Source organism: Paramormyrops kingsleyae, chromosome 4 (genome assembly GCF_048594095.1).
Source record: "Paramormyrops kingsleyae isolate MSU_618 chromosome 4, PKINGS_0.4, whole genome shotgun sequence".
In the NCBI taxonomy this organism is placed as follows: Eukaryota; Metazoa; Chordata; class Actinopteri; order Osteoglossiformes; family Mormyridae; genus Paramormyrops; species Paramormyrops kingsleyae.
In genome coordinates this window covers 12,838,094-12,863,404 of record NC_132800.1, presented here as the reverse complement: position 1 = coordinate 12,863,404, position 25,311 = coordinate 12,838,094, and the positions used below count along the sequence as shown (strand labels likewise).

At 48.0% G+C, this 25,311-nt stretch overlaps 3 protein-coding genes across 3 annotated transcripts in view; all 3 read left to right on the top strand.

The window, feature by feature from the left end:
- The window catches only part of LOC140588728 (uncharacterized), a 462,332-nt gene that overhangs the window by 32,529 nt on the left and 404,492 nt on the right, over positions 1-25,311 (top strand). The gene's annotated exons all lie outside the window — the stretch shown is intronic.
- The window catches only part of LOC140588729 (NLR family CARD domain-containing protein 3-like), a 300,771-nt gene that overhangs the window by 169,498 nt on the left and 105,962 nt on the right, over positions 1-25,311 (top strand). The window lies entirely within an intron of this gene.
- LOC111845435 (zinc-binding protein A33-like) lies at positions 5,393-7,041 on the top strand. The gene is given in 3 exon segments (XM_072710695.1): positions 5,393-5,628; positions 6,242-6,432; positions 6,435-7,041. Coding segments are annotated over 3 exon segments (477 nt in total). The 5' UTR covers positions 5,393-5,606; the 3' UTR covers positions 6,699-7,041.

The following is a 25,311-nucleotide window of genomic DNA, read 5'->3' as shown; positions in this document are numbered from 1 at the left end:
GGCACCCCCAGAGGCACCTTTGTGTGCTCCTGAGGCGCCTGCTGCGACCCCCGAGATCCCCGTCGCCCCTGTGTTGCCTGCTCAGCTCCTCGAGGCCCCTGCTCTGTTTCCCGAGGTACCTGTGATGCCTGCAGCGCCCACTGAGGCTCCTGAGCCAGCGGCTGCTGCCCCTCCCGAGGCCCCGGTCCAGGCGTCACCTGAGCTCCCCGCGGCCCCTGAGCTCCCCTCGGCCCCTAAGCTCCCAGCTAAACCCCCTGTGGCGCCCCCTGCTGGCCATGTGTCGGCAGTGCCCGCTGTGGCGCCCCCAGTGACTCCCGTGCTCCCTGTGACTACAAAGCCTGAGCTCCCAGCTCAGTCCCCTGTTGCTACTGCTGCTGCTACGGCGCCCCCTGTTGACCCGCCGCCCGAGGCCCTTTCTGCACCCCCTGAGCTCCCCGCGGCCCCTGAGCTCCCTACGGCTCCCGAGGCCCCTGTCCCCGAGGAGGTCCCTGACTGCTGCCCTGAGGCTCCTCCCTCCATAGTGGAGTCGGAGGGGGAGCTTGAGTGGGATCCCTCGGGGATTGCCTTGGTTTCCCCCGTGGCTTCTCCTGTGACTCCGCCACCGTCACCCCGGTGTGACAGACCCCAGCCGGGTCCCCGCCTCTCGGTCTCCCGGAAAGGGAGGGGACACCTGTGCCGGGGTCGGGTCCCGCCCACCCTACCCCTCGGCTCGCCTGCGGTCCCCCTGGCTGCGGCTCGGCGGTTGCCTGCAGTTCCCCTGGCTTCGGCTCGGTGGTCGCCTCCGGTCCCGCCTCCGGCGCCTCGTCGGCCAGCTGCGGTCCCGCCTCCGACGCCTCGTCGGTCGACTGCGGGTCCCCTGCCTCCGACTCGTCGGTCGCCTACGCCTTGGCCGGCGGCGGCTGCGTCTTCGCCTGCCGCGGCTGCTGCTCCCTCCTTCCCTCCGCCTGTGTCCCCTTCATCTTCCTCCTTGACTCCTCCGTTGCTCCCTTCGCCTTCCTCCTCCTCACCTTCGGCCTTCCCTCCTGCTCCCTCCTCGCGGTCGCCTGTGGCCCCTGCGGCTTCCGCCCCTCGCCTGCTGGGGTTCCCTCTGGCTCCCTGTTTCCCCCCGCCCTTTGCCTTTGTGCCCCCTGTGTCTGCTCCTCGTCCTCCTGTTTCTCCTTCGTTCTCTCCTGGTCCCTTCGTTCCTCCCGTTGGTGTTTCCCCTGGGTCTCCGTTGTTGCCCCTGTGTCTGTTTGCTTTTCCCGTGGTTTGTCGGTGGTTGTCTGCGTTGCTGTCCCTGTGTCTGTTCTGCGTGTCTGTCCTGTTCCCTGTGCTTCCTTGATGTGTTTTGCTCTTGTTTTTGTCTCCAGGTCCCGTGTCCCCGGTCTCGTCTCATCCGTCGCCTCCCCTGGGGCGCGCCCGGTGTGCGCGCCTTTGGGGGGGGGTTCTGTCATGCCCCGATCGTCTGCTCCTCTCATGTGCCACGCCCCCTCGTTAACCTCATGTGGAATCCCAGTGTGTTACAGCTGTTTCTGATTGTTGTCATTAGTTCATTGTATTTAGTCCGCGTTTCCGTTTGTTTCCCTAGTCCGGTCATTGACGTTGTGACGTTGTTTCGTTGCGTGCTGCCATTAAAACCCTTGTTCCTGATCCCTGGAATCCTGCCCTGTTTATCTGTGCTCCGGGCGCGTACACGTTCCATAACACCCACTGGTTAAGAACACGCCAGGGGCCGGGATGCCATGTGCTGGTTTCCAGGACCAGCTGACGTTGGCGCTGCGGAGGGTCCGTCTACAGCAGTGATTTTAAACCACTGTGCCGCAGCACACTAGTGTGCCGTGAGAGATTGTAAGGTGTACCGTGGGAAATTATCCAATTTCACTTAATTGGTCTAAAAGACTTTTTTGAAAATTTATTAATATTTGCAAATAATATGCAACTGTCGAGTGTCTGTGCTTAATAGTTATGTATTCTAAACAAAGATATTTCAACATTACAGTGATCCCCCGCTATATCACGGATTTTTCCCCTACGCGTCACAGCGCTCTGCGTATATATTGCGTATACCTTGCTTGTGGTCCGATTGTTTTCGTTTTGTTTTAAGCCCTACGATGGCTCACAAGCGTTCTGCATCTTCTAAGCCTTCTGGTAGTAGTAACTTAAGCGCCAATGAAAGACCTTGACCATTCAGGAGAAGGTAAAACTCCTGGATATGCTTCAGGAAGGAAAGCGTTGCGCGGACGTCGCTCGCCATTATGGCTTGAATGAATCTATGATATGATATGTTTTAATAAGTTTACATGTGTTTAAAGTGTGTACGAGAGGTATTTTAAGGCTTAAACTATAAAAAGAATGTTTATACTGTCTTTTTATATCGCGGATTTTCACCTATCGCTGATGGGTGTGGAACGCATCTTCCGCGATAGGCGGTGGATCACTGTAGTCCCATTTTCTATGACATATCTGTGTGAGCTGTGTTTTTCAAGCCTGACTCATTTAAAAACTAAAAACAGAGAGAGACTGACAGCTGTTGAGGAAGAGCTTTGTGTGTGTGTGTGTGTGTGTTCTGCCAGAATATCAGCTTTGTGTTCATCCAAACAGGCTCAGGTTTCACACTGAGTGAGTATAAAAAATATTAGACTATTTTGTCATTACTAGGCTACAGAGTGTTATTTTGTAACATTTTTGGTTGTTGGTGTGCCGTGGGATTCTTTAAGTGTAAAAAATGTGCCGTGGCTCAAAAAAGGTTGAAAAACACTGATCTACAGAAGGAGCAGGCAGCGCACTTTCAGGTCTTTTCAGACCAACCAGATCATGGTGGTGGTGAAGGTGAGGTGGCCCTCGATCATGGGTGCGAGCCACACGGAGAGTATTTCTGTCACTCTCCTTTTTGGAATCTTGATGCTATTTCAAAACATCTGACAAAAACCACTGCTTTATTTATTTATGTATTGCACTTTTTGATATATTAGGTGGGTTTGTGCTGCGTACAATAGCCATTGCAGTCACTGAATAGGGTGACCTGTGGTGATAGGCTTGATGCAGGAAATTCGGTCATAATTCTCATCAATTGCTGGATTCCTAGCCAGCTATTTACAGAGGTAGTGAAAAAGAAAGTGACCACAAGCTCTGTTACCTGCCCTCTACTATAGTGTCTTGAAGTAGATATTTACTTCTAACTTTTGGGAAGGATTGGTACAATGTTTGCTGAGTCTGGTTTCTACAAACAACCTTTCTGCAAGTATCAGCCTCCAAATGAAAAGCTTATTAAAACACTTATAGCTTAATATCTGTTAGAAAATTATGACAGTTTAATCATATCATATAATGTACTAAATCAGTTCTGGAGAGGTTGTTGCCACCAGTTTTTGGAGGGAGAGTTAGGAGAGTAACTAATCTGAGTGGGTTACTCTTCATGCCATTGAACTGTGCAGCATAAATCTGTTAACACTTATTTATACATTTTTGTGTTCTGGATTTTATTTTATCCTATTTCCTGCAAACTTCTGTCTGCCCCCGAAACAGGAAACCACAAACCATTGCTCCGAAATTATTCTATTACTATACTAGTTTGGCAGTAATAGAAGATGATAAAAAAGTAACAAATAAAGGAATATGTGGGATATGTAAAAAGGCTGCAGTGTGTTTTGGTTGGTGCCTCGTTTGGCAATGCCAGCGAATACATGTATATATCAGAGGGTGGTCTTCAGTGTCATGTGAAATGCCCATCTGAAATGCCCATCTGAAATGCCATCTGAAATGCCATCTGAAATGTCCATCTGAAATGCCATCTGAAATGTCCATCTGAAATGCCATCTGAAATGCCCATCATATCATTTAGGAGCAGATGGCTGCCCTGGAGGATCAGATGGCTGCCCTGGAGGATCAGATGGAGTTCTGGCAGCTCTGTGAATTCCTGGACCGCGAGGAAGAGGAAGTGAAGGGCCGCCTACGGCGGGAGAAGGAGCTCAGCTCGCTGCAGGCTGCAGAGGAGGAGAATCCTGCTCTACTGAGGGTGAGGGGAAAGAGACGGAAGGGGAAGTGACACGGAGGGAGAGGCGAGACTAGAGTGAGCGATGGGTGTGTTCGACTTGGGCTTAGGTCTGTCTGCAGCTGACGTGACGTGGAGTGTAAACTGACTGCAGCCAAGTTGGACAACTCCTCCTCCTCGTAGTCTGCGAGACCTGACTACAATGGCAGCACTGCCAGAAGGGTGTAGATAAATCTATACAAATATCACCTGCATGCACGTTACTTATTTTACAACAACCAACTCCTGATCCAAACTGTTAGCAGTGGAAAAAAAACTATTGTGTATAGTGGCTCTGTGTAAAAAGACAGCTGCCAGGAAAAAGATCAAATGCATGTATTTCAAGGAATCTAAGTTTTTATTGTCATGAACAGAGTACAATGCAATTCTTACTTGAATGCCTCCTTCACAGACTAGACGATTAAACAAATAAAGCAGCGCAGCATTACAGTAACTAACAATAAATAAACCACTAACTTACGTGTACTATTAGAGCATTTATGTCATTTATTTAAACTTTATTTTACCAGGTAAATGAACTGAAAACCAGTTCTCACTGCTTTACGTGATATTCGGGAGAAATAGCAGATAACTCATCAGAACTGCCTGGGATTCAAACATCATGCATGTGACAAATCTTCAGCCAATAAGGGCAAAGTTGTGTCGTCACGGAGGCGGTTCCAGTCTGTGCAGCCGGGTGAGAGGTGCTGCACGATCTGTCTTAAGTCGTCTTGCTCTCGCAAGGTTTTTGTACCATGTGACATGGTGACGCGTGGTGACGTTTTGCAGTGCCGGCTTAGGACCAGAATGCATTGCTTTAAGCCAGCGCTGTAAACGGCTGCATGAAGTCAAACGCACTCAATGGGGTTCCGGAGGGGGAAGTGACATGCAGAAATAGGCGGGGCCAGAGTGAGCAATGGGGTTCCAGAGGGGGATGGAAAGTTGAAAGTAAATCAGAAGAAAGCACCTCCAGATCTAGATTGAGAAGAATGTAGAGAAGGGTTAAGCTGGAATAGGCTGAAGGAAGTCAGGATGAGACAGAGTGAGTAAAGGCTGGATGAGGGACAGTGAGAGAAAGAGTAAAGAAATACAGTCAGAGGTCAACAAAGACGACGGGACACTGCACCTCCTCCAGAGTGTGTCCACAAGTTAATATAAGAGAGTGAATTTTTCAGGGAGTTATGCCAAGTGCTCTCGAGACCGGCTTCCTAGCGAGATTACGCTAAAATAAAGCATTTTCACCTATTTATTCTGTTTCTGCATTTTTTTGTTTGTAATACTTATTTCTACATGATTGTAACTTGTAACTCCTGTTGTATATACACACTTTGAGTAGTAATTTAAGGTTCTCACTCCTCCTTCCCAGGGTATGAGGGACTTCATCCTCAGTTAAGGTGTCCTGCTTCCTTTTCTGTATGGATCAAAGCCCCTGAGAGGCTGTCTGGAGGGTGACTTTGCTCCCATGGTGAGATGTGGGCTCTGACGCCACACCGCCGCCCCCAGGTCGGAGCCTGTCTTCCACCCCCCCGAGGAGCTGTCCGCTGACCTGCAGCCCGGGGAACTTGTGGGGCCGCTGCAGTACAGGGTTTGGAGGAAGATGCGCTCCATCTTGCATCCAGGTATGTTGAGGGAGGCCGAGCAGAAGAGCAAGTCCGTCGCCGGCGGCCTAGTCTCCTGACTGCCATGTAGCTCGGCGAGTTATGGGTTTTCACCCATATCCAGAAGGTTATGACGTCAAATCCTGTGACTGCCAGAGTAATCAAGTAACCGTTAGGCCCTTGAGCAAGGCCCTTAACCCAGACTGCTACAAGAATTGGCTGACTCTGTTTGCTGGTTCTCAAGTGTTTGTAAATAATTAAATGTAATGAAATATATCACTGCCCTAGATCAGTGTTTCCCGATCTGGTCCTCGGAGACCCACAGCCAGTCCACGTTTTTGCTCCTTTCCAGGCAGTCCACATTTTTGCTCCCTCCTAGCTCCCAGGGCCTCTCAACACCCAATAACAGTGGGTCTCCAGGACAGGAGTTGAGAACCACTTTTACTATTGGCTGAGCGAGAGGTCATCCCAAGAACCCGCACCCACACTGGCCCTCCATGGAACAGATTCCCCACCCCTGTTCTAGATGACTCAAAAGCTAGCTGCAAGAGCCTCTACCAAACAGTGACATCCTTTCATATGGCACAAGAAACATTCCCAAAGATGTTAATTTGGCTTCACTACCGTCACCTAGATCTGAAGGTGGTGACCCTGGACCCAGACACCGCTTACCCGCACGTGATGGTGTCGGCCTGCCGGACCCGCGTAAGCGCAGGCGACATCCAGCCGAATCTCCCAGACAACCCGGAGAGGTTCACCCGCTACAACATCGTGCTGGGCTCCGAGGGGTCCGTCTCCGGCAGGCACTACTGGGAGGTGGAGGTCGGGGGGGGAAAATGGCCTGGGGCCTGGGGGTGGCCGCCGAGTCCGTCAACCGGAAGGAGAAGATCAGCCTGTGCCCCGAGGACGGCTTCTGGACGCCGGTGCTCCGCAACGGGGACGAGTACGAGGCCTGCACCTCCACGGAGAACCTGCTCAGGCTGCCGAGGAAGCCTCAGCACTTCAGCATCTACCTGGACTTCCCCCGTGGACTGGTGTCCTGCGATGCCGGAGACATGAGCCAGATCTTCACCTTTACAGACACCTGCTAGGGAAAGGTGTACCCCTACTTTAACATAGAGTCCTGCTAGGAGAAGCAAAGGGGCAGCCAGGCCAGTGAGTAAGAAACACAGCTTCATAGTGACACGTGCCGCGGCAGTATGGAGAACCAGAGGCTTGCAGATGTCTACTCTACTATGCCCCCTGGTGGATTTTTCCCAGAAAATCACAAATATTTCAATTTTCAGATTACTTTATTTAGTGGTTCTGTGCCTCAATGTATGACAGGGTGGTAATGATTCATTTACTGGGCCAGAAACAACAGCAGAGTGTCGTCCTTTGCCTACGGCTTTATAAGCTGTATTCTGTTTTTTTCCAATATTTTGTTGTTTTCTTTGACCTTGTATTTCACAAAAATTCTAAAATGTTGCTCAATAGTAAAGATCCACGAGTCACTAAACAATGACTCTGCATTTGCCTGTGGCTTAATGCTGCCAAAGATCACAGCTCTCTTTCAGCTGTTAAAAGGAGTAGAAGGAGTAGAAACAGATTCAGAAATGTACCCTGTAACCAACCAAAATGGTTGGGGGGAAAATTTATCCAGAACAGCAGGCAGCTGAGATAGCAAGGCCAGCCTGTCCCTGGAGCAATTGGGGCTAAGTTCTACTGGGCCCAATGGTCACATCACTCTGCCCGTCATGGGATTTGAACTAGTGTCCTTCTGATAAAAGTCAGCCCTCACACAACCCCCATTGTCACACTTATAGGCATCATTATACAAATATTAATGGCTGATATATTTCTATTCTTCAAAGTCGGAGTCCCCAGATGAAGCTCTTATTCCGTCAGTCCATTTCTGGCTTTCTTATGTAGTGCAGGGTCACACTGAGCCAGGAACCAATCACAGGGACAAGGAAGGGGACACGTACGACGGAACACCCCTCCCGCATGATTCATCCGCCCTGAGACACAGCCTAAGGCAGCTAGAAGAAAGAGTCAGAGAAAGATTTACGAGGAGAGCAGATTATGGTAAAATCTCACAATGCAGACAGAAAGAAGGGGAAGAGCCAGAAGACTTCCTGGACAGATTGAGTTTTCAGAAGTAATTCAGGCATTCCCCCAGATAGTGATGAGGCCGGAGTATACCAACAACAATTAAAAAGGGCATTCCTTGCCGGCCTAAACCCTGAACTTAAACGGTATATAGATAAACATTGGGTCCATCAGAATACAGGCTCAGTGCAGCAAGCTATAGAGTACGCCCAGCATGCACAAAAAGCACAAAAACAAAAAGGAGAAGCGACCTTCGCGGCCTCTGGCGATACAATCGCAGTAGTCTATTCAGGCCCCCAGGGCAGGGGCGGTTACAGAGGCCGAGGAGGTAGAGGTCGAGGTCGAGGAAGAGGTGGTAGGCCAGGAAACTCGCCTCAGTATGATAACAACTGCTGGAGGTGTGGGAGACCAGGACATATAGCCAGGCATTGTAAAACTAAGCGCATAGATAATCCAAATTCCACAGAGAATGATCAGTGACGCCAAGCTGAGAAGTTGCAGGCACCACTTTCTCCACCCCCGCTAGGGCCCTCACTAGATAGGGAGGAGGAGGAGGTTGACCTTCAAGCGGTGTGTCAGCTGATAGCGCTTAAACAGCCTGCAGAACTGCCTAGGCGGCGGTTTATTATAAATGGAAAGACATATGATTGTTTATGTGACACGGGAGCCTGTAGAACAGTATTAACTACAACTCCGCCAAAAGCAACGTTCTCTACCTCAACAGTATATGTGAGAACGGCCGGAGGGCAATCTGAGACCCATCAATTAACTAATCCCATAACAATAAAAGATGAAGAGACAGGGACAGAGTGTGAGGTCCAAGTTCTGGTGAGCCCGTCATGCCCAGTAAACCTATTAGGAAGAGACCTTATGGTCCAGATGGGCATAAGCGTTGTTGCCACACCCATAGGCATGAAAGCAATAATAGACAGGCATGCTTTAGTGGTCCATGGATCGTCAGTTCCTCAGTATTACTGGTCTCTAGACCTAGGCCAAACACCACAAGCTCGGGAATTACTAAGGAAAACTAGAGTAAAGCAGGAAGCAGATAAGGTTCAATTTATGCCCGACGATGGCCTCCATGTGACCATGTGGTACAAACCCACACCTGGCCCTGACTACCGATATGATCGGCAGTTTCACGCTATGGGACCACCCCAGGTCACATTGCAGTATCTGTATGTTAATCCCACAACTGGCTACGCTGCAGCCTCAGTGTTATTGGGTCCCAAACAACAAAATTTATTCAGGGAAAAGGTGCCTCATGTGTCACTATCAAAGCCACTCCAGGGTAGATGGCAAGATCTTGGGTATTTTGTGGAAGATGCCTCTTATAGATCTACATATTACCAGCCTGAGCTAAATTCAGATTGGAAACATGATAAAAGCACAGGGGTTTGGAGGTTCCCCCTCGGATGGAGAATTAAAGTAACATCTGAAACACATTTAGACGAACCTGAATGACAAGATTTATTATCAGTCGAGGCAACGGAGGACCCAGGATTGAGCCACATTCCTGAGGGATTGTGGTCCAACTCCCCTACGGATGTAGGATTGATTAAAGGGTTCCCTCCTTACGAAGTGGCCCTGAGATCAGATCACCGCCCAGTGGTACGACAGTACCCATTAAAGCCTGAGGCTGAACAAGGCATAGCCCCAGTAGTGCAAGATATGCTGCCATCAGGGATACTGAGGGGGGCGCCAGAGTCCACGTGTAATACCCCTATTTTCCCAGTGCAAAAAGCGAATACGGGTAAATGGAGAATGGTACAGGATCTGAGACCAATCAATGACATTGTGCCACATGCAGCACCAGATGTCCCAAATCCCCATCTCCTACTCAATTCATTGACACCAGAAAAAAAATATTTTTCGGTAGTGGATCTGAGCAATGCGTTCTTCTCAGTACCCCTACATCCAGAGTCACAACATTTGTTTGGTTTTACTTATAGGGGACAAAAGTATACATATACCAGACTTCCACAAGGGTTCTCAGAAAGTCCACATGTGTACACCCTCAGGTACTCAATGAGATGCGTTATAAATGGAGGTGTTTGTGTTTTATTGAACAATACTTGTTGTACATACTGTACATTCCAGACAATGTCCATTCCCCTAATATGACTGAAGCCATGAACTATCTCAGGGATCTGCGGAGAGTCCTAGCCGCGGACTTTCACCCTAGCACATCCTGGTTTGATTGGCTATTTCAAGGGGGCTGGCTCGGACTACTCAAATTTCTTGCAATAATGGTTATTATATGTTTGATTTTTCTTTGTGTTTTTTCCATTTGTATTGTACCATGTTGTAAAGCTGTGATTAGCAGAATGGTTGTTAATTCTTTTGTTGTAGCATACACTAACCTGAGCCAACAAGAGTTCCTCGCTGACGAAGAACATGATGACGCCGTTATTTAGTGATGCCGCCCACAGAAAATGTTTAGACAAGATGTGGATGGTGGATGTAGAATACACGGTTCATGATAAACAGGAGGGACTGTTGGGTTGAGATTGTGTATATATTATCACTCATGTGTATTCTTATGAATGTATAACTTGTTTTATATGGCAACTGTGTAAGTGCTTAACAGTAATTTTCTATCACGTGCAGCAGACGAGCCCACCTCTGCTGTACGTTCTGTTGTTCCTATTTCCACTCCCACTTCCACATCCCATTCTATCCCACTCGAAATGTTGTTCACACCCACAATGTAACCTGATCACCTTAAAGTATAAATAAACCCTCTCGTGGTGCCACACCCTTGTAGCTACACTGCGGTGTGCACCCTTGCAAGTAAAACAGCGTGTGTCTCATACTCTGTGGGCCAGCGGCCGGGGGGGGGCTGATCACTCTCTTCGACATACTGCGTGGACAATGAACCTTGGTAGGGAACAGCTGTTCGTCTATGGTCATGTGTTCTCCTGGAGTGAAACTCTCAGCACAGTTCTTGGTGAAGCGTGTCCAGATGTCAGAGATCGCAGCAAATCTGTCTTTATTAGTCCCACAAGTGGAAAATCTGCATCGTCACGGCAGAAAAGTGGACAGTGCAAGACATGAGCAGCAAAAATAAAAACGGTACCAACAGTACAGTATAAGAAGTGCACTATACAAACAATCTGGAGACACAAATATGGACAAGTGTATTCAAAAATATTGATGTGTATATATATGTATGTATATGTAAACAGATAAATATATGTATGTATGTATGTATAAATACAGTGTATGTATATTATGTACAGAGTGGATATATAAATATATGTACAACACTGTGGATATATCTTTATAGACAGGCACGCAATGTAGTGACAGGGATTGACCAGAACTAATATTGCATATGAGAAATATTGCACATAGAAACTACCATGGTGTATTGGATGTGTGTGTTTGTTAGTCTATGTGTGTGGGGTCAGCTGCAAGGACTTTGTTGTAGAGTCTGACAGCGATTGGAAGGAAAGACCTTCTGAATCTCCTTCCTACATCGTGGAAGTGCCCTCAGAGTCTCCTGCATGGGGTGGCAGGTTATCCAACTGGGATGACAGCTTAGCCACCATGCTCCTGTCACTCACAACCTCCACCGGGTCCAGAGGGCATCCTAGAACAGAGCTGACTCTGCGGATCAGTCTGTTCAGTCGTCTTCTGTCCCCAGCGGTAATGCTGCTGCCTCAGCAGACCACACCGTACAAGATGGCTGATGTCACTACAGAGTCAAAAAAGGTACTCAGGAGCGGCCCCTGCACTCCAAAACACCTGAGCCTCTGCAGCAGGTACAGCCTGCTCTGTCCTTTTTTGCAGAGTGCCTTTGTGTTATGAGAACACCAAGGTACCATTGGCAGTGGCTAAAGGTGCTGGATGCCGTGGTTGGGGGTTGGGGGTTGGGGGGGGAGAAGTGAGCAGAGAGTGTGGAAGCAGTGTGAAGTGTAGAGGACTGTGAAGTGTAGAGGAAGTGTCTGAGGTGGAACAGAGGTGGGGGTAGGGGTGTCTGTAGCAGATATTTGGGACTGCATGAGTGAGGGCTGAATGGGTGGAAAGGCAGGGGCAGATGAATCAAACCTGTTGAACAAGTGATTTAGTTCATTTGCCCACCTCACATCCCCCACAACCAGAGAATTCTGTTCTTTGTGTGCCAGTTGCCCTCTGTTCCATTGACAGAGGTTTTGCTTCTGCTTTCACAATACTTCTCAGTTTCTTTCCTGTAAATGCAGTGTTTGCCTGCAGTTATAGTCTGTTACTATTTGAAATCTATTTTCAAAAATGATTTCCAATGTATATCCACACATACATGTAAACAGAAACATCAGCTATTTCCCCAGACCCTGGAGGGATCGTACCGACTTGATGTTGTCTTTTCAATTTGATGAACACATACTGTTGGATATGCAGATGTAACAGTGTTGGAATGTTGAAGTGTTTCCTTGCCCCTTTTCCAAAGTCAAATCAATAAAAAAACACACACAGACACACACGCACGCACACACACACACATGTAGGGTAAACATATCCTTATGGGGACCGCTCATTCATTTCAATGGGAAAAATGCTAACGCTAACTATGACAACCTTAACCCCTACCCTGCCCTAACCATAACCATAAGTAACCAAACAAAATACAAGAGTTTATGCATTTTTAGTTTTTTCATAGCAGTCACCGATTTTTATAAAATAGAGTTTTCCCTTATGAGGACCAGGAAACCAGTCCCCATAAGGGAAAAAAAACGGATATTTATCAAGGAAAAGTAAACCCACCCACACACACACACACACACACAGCGATGTATAAAAATGATCACCGCTGTTGGCCACTCTGATGGAGAGGTGTGGTTGCTCCAGGCCCACACCTTCTAACCCAGCTTGTGCATAATAGGGCAAACTGTGTTTACTAATGATAATGATTGAAATAATCTGAATTTGGGCTGGAGAGAAAATCTGAATAATCACCTGATACAGCCAGGTTTATAATGTACTGTATATCATTTACACCATTGACAATGGGAAAGACCATGTCTGCTTCTATAAAAAGTGTGACACTTTAAAAATACTCAAATGCTTATAAAGATAAATAAGTCTCCTGTCTTTAATATTGCCTGAGAAAATCACAAAGTGAAGTAAAGAGATAAATGCAAGTGAAATGTGAATTAAATGTGAATGAAATATAAACATGGGACTGATGAAGAACAAAATGAAGAGTAAAATGAAGTGTTTGAATGGAGAGAATAGAAGGATACAGAGTCCAGCTGAGCTCACAATGCTGTGTTTAATTGATATGAAAGTGAATACGAAAGATCAAACAAGGAGACCTAATGAACGCCAGCGTGTCCAATCACAGCGCTCCAGGTTTTATATAAAGAGTAAATCTAACCCACTTCTTTGCCGTTACAGCTATTTATTCTCCCACCTCCTCCCCTCCACCGCCTTCGGCTCCCTGTCCTTTAATTTTATTAACTAATACTTGTTCTAAGCACCTAAACAATCTGATCACTTGTGAACAAATTATAAAACAAGATGCAAATACTATTTATTAAAAAACAATATGGTTATTCTGTTAAACTTATTCCGAAATGTGGTCAAAATTTTATTCACACATAATATAGAGCTCGGAGTTCTCTCCATTTTCAACATTTTCTCTTCTCACAACATAAATACAGCGCAAAGCGGACGTTTCTGTTTGTGAATGGAATGAAATTTTTTCCATTTATCAGTTCCCAGCTATGTTACTTTACGCCAAGTCCGTATTGAATCTGTCCACTTACTCTTCTACCCTCTTTCACATACGTTATTCTCTCCCCCAGAAATCACTCTCCCAATCCTCACAGTGCTGCTCCCTTCTGATGAGGAGCTCTCCAGCAGCCCGAAGCCTTTTTCCAAATCCACAAAACACATGTAGACTGGATAGGCAAACTCCCAGGCCCCCTCCAGTACCCTTGTAAGGGTATAAAGCTGGTCCAGTGTTCCACGGCCAGGACAAAAACCGCATTGTTCCTCCTGAATCCGAGATTCGACTATCGATCTCACCCTCCTCTCCAGTACCCCGGAATAGACTTTCCCAGGGAGGCTGAGAAGTGTGATCCCCCTGTAGTTGGAACACACCCTCTGGTCCCCTTTCTTAAACAAGGGGACCACCCCCCCAGTCTGCCAATCCAGCGGCACCGTCCCTGACCTCCACGCACTGTTGAGAAGGCGTGTCAGCCACGACAGCCCCACAACATCCAGAGCCTTCAGGTACTCCGGGCGGATCTCGTCCACCCCCGGGGCCCGGCCATCACGTAGCTCTTTAACCACCATGGCCACCTCAGCCCCAGTGATGGGCAAGTCCCCCCCAGCACCCTCAGGCTCCGTGCCCTCAGATGTTTCAAAGGCAGTGTGCGTAGATGTATTTGAGGCAGGGTTGAGGAGGTCCTCAAAGTATTCCTTCCACCTCCGGGTGTTGTCCCCAGGTGAGGTGAACAGCACCCCCTCCCCACTATAAATAGTAGGAACCAGGAGCTGCTTCCCCCTCCTGATATTCCGGATGGTTTGCCAGAACCTTTTTGAGGCCGACCGAAAGTCACTTTCCATGGCCTCACCGAACTCCTCCCACGCCCAGGTTTTTGCTTCTGCGACCGCCCGAGCCACGTTCTGCCTGGCCTGCCAGTACCCGTCAGCTGCCTCCGGAGACCCCCAGGGTAATAATTCCCGGTAAGCCTCCTTCTTCAGCTTGACGGCCCCCCTCACCTCTGGTGTCCACCATCGGGTACGGGGGTTACCGCCACGACTGGCACCGACCACCCTGCAGCCAAAGCTCCATAGGGTTGTTTCCACAATGGAGGTCCGGAACAATGTCCATTCAGACTCAATGTCCCCAACCTCCCCCGGCATGCAGTTGGAATTCTGCCGGAGGCACGAGTTAAAGCTCCAGCGAACAGGAGCCTCTGCCAGACGTTCCCAGCAGACCCTCACTATGCGCTTGGGCCTACCAGGTCTGACCGGCTTCCTCCCCCACCACCTGAGCCAACTCACCACCAGATGGTAATCAGTTGACAGCTCTGCCCCTCTCTTTACTCGAGTGTCCAAGACAGGAGGCTGCAGATCAGATGATACGATTATAAAATCGATCATCGACCTGTAGCCCCGAGCATGTTCATACCATGTCCACTTATGGACACCCTTATGCTCGAACATGGTGGTGCAAACCATGCATTGCACAGAAGTCCAATAACAGAACACCACTCGGGTTCAGATCAGGGAGGCCGTTCCTCCCAATCACCCCCTTCCAGGTCACACTGTCATTGCCCACGTGAGCGTTGAAGTCCCCCAGCAAAACGATGGAATCCCGTCGTGGCGCGCTAACCAGCATACCACTAAGGGAATCCAAGAAGGCCGGGTACTCTGAACCGACATTCGGCGCATAAGCGCTGATGACAGTCAGAGACCTATCCCCGACCCGAAGGCACAGGGAAACAGCCCTCTCGTTCACTGGGGTAAACTCTGTTGTGTGTGTCTGTGTGTGTGTGTGTGTGTGTCTGTGTGTGTGTGTGCGTGTGTGTGTCTGTGTATGTGTGTGTGTGTGTATGACACTATGTTGCAGAGGGGACTTCATCCGATTAGTATCATTAAAAGTATCAATACAATTGTGGTTAATTGACAAGTAAACTGTTGTGCAGTACAATAGTATAAAAGATATTTACTCATATAATGTATACTCCTCCTTGGATTGCCACCTTATCGTGGTGGAGGGGTTTGCGTGCCTCCGTGAACCTGGGGGCTAGGTTGTCGGGGGCAATAGCCCCTGGTAGAGTCTCCCAAGGCAAAAAGGTCCCAGGGGAGGGGCCAGACAAAGAGCAATCCAAAAGAACCCTATGAAAAAGTTACAAATCAAAGTCCCGTTTCCCTCGCCCGGACTAGGGTCACCGGGGCCCCACCCTGGAGCCAGGCCTGGGGGAGGGGCCCGTTGGCGAGCGCCTGGTGGCCGGGCCTTGGCCCGTGGGGCCCGGCCGGGCACAGCCCGAAAGAGGCACGCGGGACCGTCCCCAGGTGGGCCCACCACCCGCAAGGGGAATGTCAGGGGTTCGGTGCATTGTGGATCGGGTGGCGGCCAAGGGAGGCCCTGGCGGTCCGATCCCCGGCTGACAAAACTGGCTTTCGGGACATGGAATGTCACCTCTCTGGCGGGGAAGGAGCCTGAGCTTGTGCGTGAGGTTGAGAGGTACCGACTAGATATAGTCGGGCTCACCTCAACACATAGCTTGGGTTCTGGAACCAATCTCGTGGAGAGGGGCTGGACGCTCTTTTACTCTGGAGTTGCGGCGGGTGAGCGACGCCGGGCTGGGGTAGGGCTATTGGTGGCCCCACAGCTCGGTGCATTAACATCAGAGTTTACCCCGGTGAGCGAGAGGGCTGTTTCCCTGCGCCTTCGGGTCGGAGATAGGTCTCTGACTGTCATCTGCGCTTATGCGCCGAATGTCAGTTCGGAGTACCCGGCCTTCTTGGATTACCTTAGCGGTATGCTATTTGGTGTGCCGCGGGGGGATCCCATCGTTGGGGACTTCAACGCTCACGTGGGCAATGACAGTGTGACCTGGAAGGGGGTGATTGGGAGGAACGGCCTCCCTGATCTGAATCCGAGTGGTGTTCAGTTATTGGACTTCTGTGCAATGCATGGTTTGTCCATAACGAACACCATGTTCGAGCATAAGGGTGTCCATAAGTGGACATGGTACAAACATGCCCGGGGCTACAGGTCGATGATCGATTTTATAATCGTATCAACTGATCTGCGGCCCTCTGTCTTGGACACTCGGGTAAAGAGAGGGGCAGAGCTGTCAACTGATCACCACCTGGTGATGAGTTGGCTCAGGTGGTGGGGGAGGAAGCCGGTCAGACCTGGTAGGCCCAAGCGTATAGTGAGGGTCTGCTGGGAACGTCTGGCAGAGGCTCCTGTTCGCTGGAGCTTTAACTCGTGCCTCCGGCAGAATTCCGACTGCATGCCGGGGGAGGTAGGGGACATTGAGTCCGAATGGACACTGTTCCGGACCTCCATTGTGGAAGCGGCCGTACGGAGCTGTGGCTGCAGGGTGGTCGGTGCCTGTCGTGGCGGTAACCCCCGTACCCGATGGTGGACACCAGAGGTGAGGGGGGCCGTGAAGCTGAAGAAGGAGGCTTACCGGGAATTATTAGGCCGGGGGTCTCCGGAGGCAGCTGACGGGTACCGGCGGGCCAGGCGGAACGCGGCTCGGGCGGTCGCAGAAGCAAAAACCCGGGCGTGGGAGTAGTTCGGTGAGGCCATGGAAAGTGACTTTCGGTCGGCCTCAAAAAGGTTCTGGCAAACCATACGGAGTATCAGGAGGGGGAAGCAGCTCCTAGTTCCTACTATTTATAGTGGGGGGGGGGGGGCTGTTGACCTCACCTGGGGACATCATCCGGAGGTGGAAGGAATACTTTGAGGACCTCCTCAACCCTGCCTCCGATGCATCTACGCATACTGCCTTTGAGACATCTGAGGGCGCAGAGCCCGAGGGTGCTAGGGGGGGCTTGCCCATCACTGAGGCTGAGGTGGCCGCGGCGGTTAAACAACTCCGTGGTGGCCGGGCCCCGGGGGTGGACGAGATCCGCCCGGAGTACCTGAAGGCTCTAGATGTTGTGGGGCTGTCGTGGCTGACACGCCTTCTCAACAGTGCGTGGAGGTTAGGGACCGTGCCGCTGGATTGGCAGACCGGGGTGGTGGTCCCCTTATTTAAGAAAGGGGAACGGAGGGTGTGTTCCAACTACAGGGGGATCACACTTCTCAGCCTCCCTGGGAAGGTCTATTCCAGGGTACTGGAGAGGAGGGTGAGATCGATAGTCGAATCTCGGATTCAAGTGGAACAATGCGGTTTTCGTCCTGGTCGTGGAACACTGGGCCAGCTTAATACCCTTGCAGGGGTACTGGAGGGGGCCTGGGAGTTTGCCTATCCAGTCTACATGTGTTTTGTGGATTTGGAAAAGGCTTACGACCGGGTTCCCCGAGGTGTTCTGTGGGGGGTGCTTTGAGAGTATGGGGTCCGAGGTCCACTGTTGTGGGCGATCCAGTCCCTGTACGAACGGAGCAGAAGCTTGGTCCGCATTGCCGGCAATAAGTCGGACGTGTTCCAGGTGCGTGTTGGGCTCCGCCAGGGCTGCCCTTTGTCATCGGTCCTGTTTATCATATTTATGGACAGGATTTCTAGGCGCAGCCAAGGCGTCGAGGGTGTCCAGTTTGGTGACCTCAGGATTGCCTCGCTGCTTTTTGCAGACGATGTCGTCCTGTTGGCTTCATCTGCTGGGGATCTCCAGCAGGCACTGGGGCGGTTCGCAGCCGAGTGCGAAGCGGCAGGGATGAGGATTAGCACCTCCAAGTCCGAGACCATGGTTCTCAGCCGGAAATGGGTGGTTTGCCCTCTTCGGGTTGGGGAAGACGTACTGCCTCAAGTGGAGGAGTTTAAGTATCTCGGGGTCTTGTTCACGAGTGAGGGTAGGCGGGATCGGGAGTTGGATAGACGGATCGGAGCGGCGTCTGCAGTTCTGCAGGTGCTTAACCGGTCCGTCGTGGCTAAGAAAGAACTGAGCCAAAAAGCCAAACTCTCGATCTATTGGTCCATCTTTGTCCCTACCCTCACCTATGGTCATGAGCTATGGGTAATGATCGAAAGAACGAGATCGCGAATACAAGCGGCCGAAATGAGGTTTCTCCGCAGGGTGTCTGGGCTCTCCCTTAGGGATAGGGTGAGAAGTTCGGATATCCGGGAGGGCCTCGGAGTAGAACCGCTGCTTCTTCACGTCGAAAGGAGCCAGTTGAGGTGGTTTGGACATCTGGTGCGGATGCCTCCTGGGCGGCTACCCGGAGAGGTTTTCCGTGCCTGTCCTACAGGGAGGAGGCCCCGAGGCAGGCCCAGGACTCACTGGAGGGATTATATCTCTCGGCTGGCCTGGGAACGCCTCGGTGTCCCCCCCGAGGAGCTGGTGGGGTTGGCTGGGGAGAGGGAGGCCTGGGTGCCTCTACTGAAGCTGCTACCCCTGCGACCCGAACCCCGGACAAGCGGAAGATGATGGATGGATGGATGGATGGAACTGTTGTGCAGTACAATAGTATAAAAGATATTTACTCATATAATGTATAATAAGTATTTATTATACAAATTTATCATATATTGTTATTTATTATTAGATGTGAGATTATTAGATATAATCTGTGATCCATCGTAGTCATAAAGAATCTGTGATATCCAGCTGAGTTCTTGGAATGAGGGAGGAACAAAGCAGAGAGGTTTTGCTTCTGCTTTCACAATACTTCTCAGTTTCTTTCCTGTAAATGCAGTGTTTGCCTGCAGTTATAGTCTGTTACTATTTGAAATCTATTTTCAAAAATGATTTCCAATGTATATCCACACATACATGTAAACAGAAACATCAGCTATTTCCCCAGACCCTGGAGGGATCGTACCGACTTGATGTTGTCTTTTCAATTTGATGAACACATACTGTTGGATATGCAGATGTAACAGTGTCGGAATGTTGAAGTGTTTCCTTGGCCCTTTTCCAAAGTCAAATCAATAAAAAAACACACACACACGCACGCACACACACATGTAGGGTAAGCATATCCTTATGGGGACCGCTCATTCATTTCAATGGGAAAAATGCTAACGCTAACTATGACAACCTTAACCCCTACCCTGCCCTAACCATAACCATGAGTAACCAAACAAAATACAAGAATTGTAATGGAGCTGAACCTGAGAGTGATACAGAGGATTCTGCCTTGAGCACACCAAGACTGAATGGTATTTTTCAAGTATTTTCATGCATTTTGCAGTGTCAGCAGTATATTCAGTTTATTTTTTTTCCATGTTCTACTAGAATTGTTTGCATGTACACTGATTGAGCAGTTCCATATTCTTACAGAAAGTCAAAGCATTCAGCCAGCTACAGAAGATAATGCTGGAGGCTCAACAGATTCTATCACTGATAACTTTCAGTATAATTTCAGTATATTTTGGCATTAGTCATATCCCTCTCACCTGGTTCACCTCATATTTCTCAGACCGCACTCAGTTTGTTCAATTTAAATCTCACTCCTCAAGATTGTTTCCTGTTTCTGCAGGTGTTCCCCAGGGTTCAGTATGGGGGCCACTTTTATTCGTCATATACATGCTCCCTCTTGGCCATTTATTCAGGAAATATAACATAAATTTTCATTGTTATGCAGATGAAACCCAGCTTTACATCTCTTCAAAACCCAATTCATCTCTTCCCCCCATCTCCCTCTCTAACTGCCTTATGGAGATTCGATTATGGTTCTCCTCCAATTTTCTAAAACTTAACAGTAATAAGACTGAAGTTTTGCTCATTGGTACAACTTCCACTCTAACAAAATCCCATAGTTTTCCTATTGACATAGATAATTCCCTTATCCAACCTTCCCATCAGGTAAAGAGTCTAGGTGTCTTATTGGACAGTACACTCTCTTTTCAATCCCACATTAATTACATCACCCGGTCTGCATATTTTCACCTACGTAACATTAACCGGCTCCGTCCCTTCCTTACTCCCCATGCTGCCGCCATCCTTGTGCATAGTCTCATCACTTCCCGTATCGACTACTGTAACTCTCTCCTATTTGGCCTTCCCAACAAATCTCTCCATAAGCTTCAAATTTTACAGAACTCTGCAGCTCGGGTCATAACTCGGACTCCGTTAAGAGATCATATCACACCAGTTCTCCAACAACTCCACTGGTTGCCCATAGAAGCTAGGATACACTTTAAAATCCTACTCTTTGCATTTAAGTGCATCCATAACCTCGCCCCTCCCTATCTGTGTGATCTGCTACATATTGCCACTCCTTCCCGTTCTCTCAGGTCATCGTCTGCCATTCATCTCATTGTTCCCTCTGCCCGTCTTACTACCATGGGCCACAGAGCTTTCAGTCGCTCCGCCCGTCGGCTCTGGAACTCACTTCCCCCAGTCCTAAGGAACACTGATTCCCTTTCCTCATTTAAGTCACAGCTCAAAACACATCTGTTCAAAATGGTCTACTTGCTTTAAATACAGTATTTACTTGCAGTCAACCTTGTTTATAGCTTTTCCTCTTTTACTTTTTTGTAATTTATTGTAATTTATTGTTTTTATTTCTTATGTTTGTAAGGTGACCTTGGGTTCTTGAAAGGCGCCCTGAAATAAAATGTATTATTATTATTATTATTATTATTAATTCAGATTTTTTTATGGAAAGAAGCGTGATTACAGAGACAATAAGTTTCTCCACTGCTAAGTGGTATATTTTGCTGGCGTTGTGGCACATCTTACACGTTGCCATATATTCTGATGCTTTTGACACTTGTGGCAACATGAATGGTTTCCCCCAAAGCCATTTGTAGGAAAGGAGTGAGGAAGGGCCTGGGTTTTGGGTTTTCCTGCCAGAATCTACAGTAGATTCTCACAGCGGATATCAATGCAACAGTTGTGACGTGAAGGATGGAGACTGGCAGTGGTGAACTCCTTGTCTGTAAGATTCTCATCCTGCCTCCAAGGTTTATGGCTGGTATCAGTATCTATACATTAAAGACCAATTTAACTACGCCCAAGTTCTTGTTCAGGCATGCCCTCCTAGGAAGTGAATCTATGTTGGGATTCTTCGGCAGGAGGTCATCTTTGATTAGTCAGTGGCAAGCAAACCTTGTACTGTGTACAATCATCGTAAGAGTAAAGCAGCACAGCTGAGTCAGGACTTTTGTCACAGGTCTCTAAGGAGGTCATTTTTCTCCGAGAGCTTAAGTGATGGGGGATCTTTGCTGAAAAGGAGCCATATGGAGATCTCCTCTGGATCAGTCCGGGTTTCCCTCTCTGTCTCCCACCAAGTAACACTCATGCAGTGATATTCATGCTGTTTCTCTTATTTGCAATATTCTATGTGTTGAATTCTTGCCTTATTTAGCCAGATAATATGTGTGATTAATTTGGGTATGACCTGGGTATGAATCCATCCATTCTTTAAGCCGCGTGTGACTTTGCCATTAGTTTGGGCGACACGAGCGACACGGGAAAGAAACACAAGAGGAAAGGAATCGGCAAACGCACTGAGAAGCGCAGCAGTGATCAGTAGCTCCGCCCACCGCCCCGCTTCCATTAACATATATTTGCATGTAGTGAACTTGAAAATGAAAAGCCAAAGTAGGAAATGAAAAGTCAAATTGGAAAATGAAAAGACAAAAAGGGTTTTTAATTTTATTTTTCAATTTTTCACATCTGACTCACACGAGTGGAAAATTAAAATGCAAATAGTGCTATTTCCTTTTAATTTTAATTTGTGCAGGATTTTTACGCACAGACTTTGGGAAGTAAACGGCAAAGTGGAGATTGTATTTTCTTTTTATCATTTTCATTTTAATTTTATTTTTTGCAGAAAATACCTCCCATAGTTGTGTATGTTGGTCCAGAAAGTAATTAAATTTCGCCATGTAGGCTACGTTCTTAAAAACTGCTTTTTGTTGGATATGGCCCGATTATATGCCGTGGAGCTTTTAATTTGTTTGTTTGCAATTTCGCCAGGTAGGCTTCTTTCGTTTTGTTAGACTACATATTTTAGGATGTTGTATTGTAGTCTTTGTTAATATGTATAGTGGTACCTCGGTTCTCGAACTTAATCCGTTCCGGACTCCGGATCGAATCCTAAAAAGTTCGAGTTCTGATCAAATTTTTCCCATAAGAAATAATGGAAAACCAATTAATTGGTTCCCGGCCCCCCAAAATTACACCTAAATTTTTTTTTAGCATTTAAACACAAAATGAACAGGATAAAACAAGAAGAGCATTTTTTCTTAATGGCTTCCAAAAAGATAAAGATCTTATCCCAACATTACCCCTGTCCTGCCCCTATCGTCCGCTCCTTCCGTGTGTCACGCCCCCTCGTTAGCCTATTGTGGGATCCCCATGTGATCAGCTGTTTCTGGTTGTTGTCTTTAGTCCTCTGTATTAAGTCCGCATTTCAGTTTGTTTCCCGAGTCCGCTAATTGGGTGCATTCGACTTGCTTAAAGCAACGCATTCTGATCCTGACGCAATGCATTACGGTTAGATACATTGCGACATCTCACCCGGCTGCACAAACTGGAACCGCCTCTGTGACGACACACCTTTGCCCTTATTGGCTGAAGAGTTTAGTTACACGCATGACGTTTGTATCCCAGACAGTTCCGATGCATAATCTGCTATTTCTCCCGAATATCACGTAAAGCAGTGAGAACTGGTTTTCAGTTAATTTACCTGGTAAAATAAAGTTTAAATAAATGACATAAATGCTCTAATAGTACACGCTGTCAGGGTCAGCCCCTGCTGTGGTCCTTCCGTGTCCCTTCCCCGTTTGACCAGCAGGCATTGCTGGTCATCCCGTCCTTCATGTTTGTCTTTGAGTTTCCCCTGTTACCTGTCTGGTCTTGTGGCTCAATGTGTTGAGCATGTGGTTGTCTGTATACCCTTCTGTCCTGAGTACCCTTCTGTCGTGTGTTTGAATCCCACCTCCTGTTTTTGTATTTTGCTCCCTAGTGTTTCATTTGAGTTTCTTTAGTTATGTCTGATTTTGTAGTTGGTTTTGGTTTTGTTCCTTGTGCCCCTGCTTGTGTCTTTATCTGTTTAAATTCCCTAGTGTTGGTTTCTGTTTCCCTGTGTCCTTGGTTAATTCTTAGTTTCCCTGTTTTGTTCCTTGAGTTCATTAGTTCCACCTGTTTCCTGTTCTTGTGCCTGCCCTAGTGTGTTCTGTTGATATGTCTATTTTGTTGATGTGTCTTTGGTTGTTGTTGATTGTAGTTTCTGTGTGATGTTGCTTGTCTTGGTTAGTTTGGTTTGATCTGCATCCTGTTTTCCTTCCTAGTTTTGTTATTTAGTTTTTGTTATTTATTCCCTTTAGTGTTTGACCCCCCGTGGTCCTTTGTTTTTGGTTAGTAATTTGTAGTGTCTTCTGTTTTATTTAATAAACCCTTTCTGTTCCCTGAGCCGCAAGTGGGTCGTCCACCCTTCTTCTGTGCCTGCGATGCCTCGTTCCCGCACCCGAGCCACCCGGATTCATGACACACGCAAGTTAGTGGTTTATTTATTGTTAGTTACTGTAATGTACGTTGCGCTGCTTTATTTGGTTAATCGTCCAGTCTGTGAAGAAGGCATTGGAGTAAGAATTGCATTGTAGTATGACTCATTTCCTGGCGCTTACAATTTATATTAGGTCAGCGTTCACGGTTTGACTTCTGATATTCAGATCGAGTGCTAGGTCAAAATGGTACTGGTACAAACTGGTTCAACTTTCAAGAAATTCGAGTTCTAGTGAGTTAGAGAACCGAGGTACCACTGTATATAGTTTAGCCTAACCCAGCCACTTAAGGGAACAAGCCAGCTCAACTATAGTTTCCGGTCCCAAGCCCGGATTAATAGGGAGGGTTGGCGTCAAGAAATAGAGACTATCTTCACTGCATCACTGATGTCAAAATGTGGGAAATACACTCACCTAAAGGATTATTAGGAATACCTGTTCAATTTCTCATTAATGCAATTATCTAATCAACCAATCACGTGGCAGTTGCTTCAATGCATTTAGGGGTGTGGTCCTGGTCAAGACAATCTCCTGAACTCCAAACTGAATGTCAGAATGGGAAAGAAAGGTGATTTAAGCAATTTTGAGCGTGGCATGGTTGTTGGTGCCAGGCGGGCCGATATGAGTATTTCACAATCTGCTCAGTTACTGGGATTTTCACGCACAACCATTTCTAGGGTTTACAAAGAATGGTGTGCAAAGGGAAAAACATCCAGTATGTGGCAGTCCTGTAGGTGAAAATGCCTTGTTGATGCTAGAGGTCAGAGCAGAATGGGCCGACTGATTCAAGCTGATAGAAGAGCAACTTTGACTGAAATAACCACTCGTTACAACCGAGGTATGCAGCAAAGCATTTGTGAAGCCACAACACGCACAACCTTGAGGCGGATGGGCTACAACAGTAGAAGACCCCACCGGGTACCACTCATCTCCACTAAAAATAGGAAAAAGAGGCTACAATTTGCATGAGCTCACCAAAATTGGACAGTTGAAGACTGGAAAAATGTTGCCTGCACTGATGAGTCTCGATTTCTGTTGAGACATTCAAATGGTAGAGTCAGAATTTGGCGTAAACAGAATGAGAACATGGATCCATCATGCCTTGTTACCACTGTGCAGGCTGGTGGTGGTGGTGTAATGGTGTGGGGGATGTTTTCTTGGCACACTTTAGGCCCCTTAGTGCCAATTGGGCATCGTTTAAATGCCACGGCCTACATGAGCATTGTTTCTGACCATGTCCATCCCTTTATGACCACCATGTACCCATCCTCTGATGGCTACTTCCAGCAGGATAATGCACCATGTCACAAAGCTCGAATCATTTCAAATTGGTTTCTTGAACATGACAATGAGTTCACTGTACTAAAATGGCCCCCACAGTCACCAGATCTCAACCCAATAGAGCATCTTTGGGATATGGTGGAACGGGAGCTTCGTGCCCTGGATGTGCATCCCACAAATCTCCATCAACTGCAAGATGCTATCCTATCAATATGGGCCAACATTTCTAAAGAATGCTTTCAGCACCTTGTTGAATCAATGC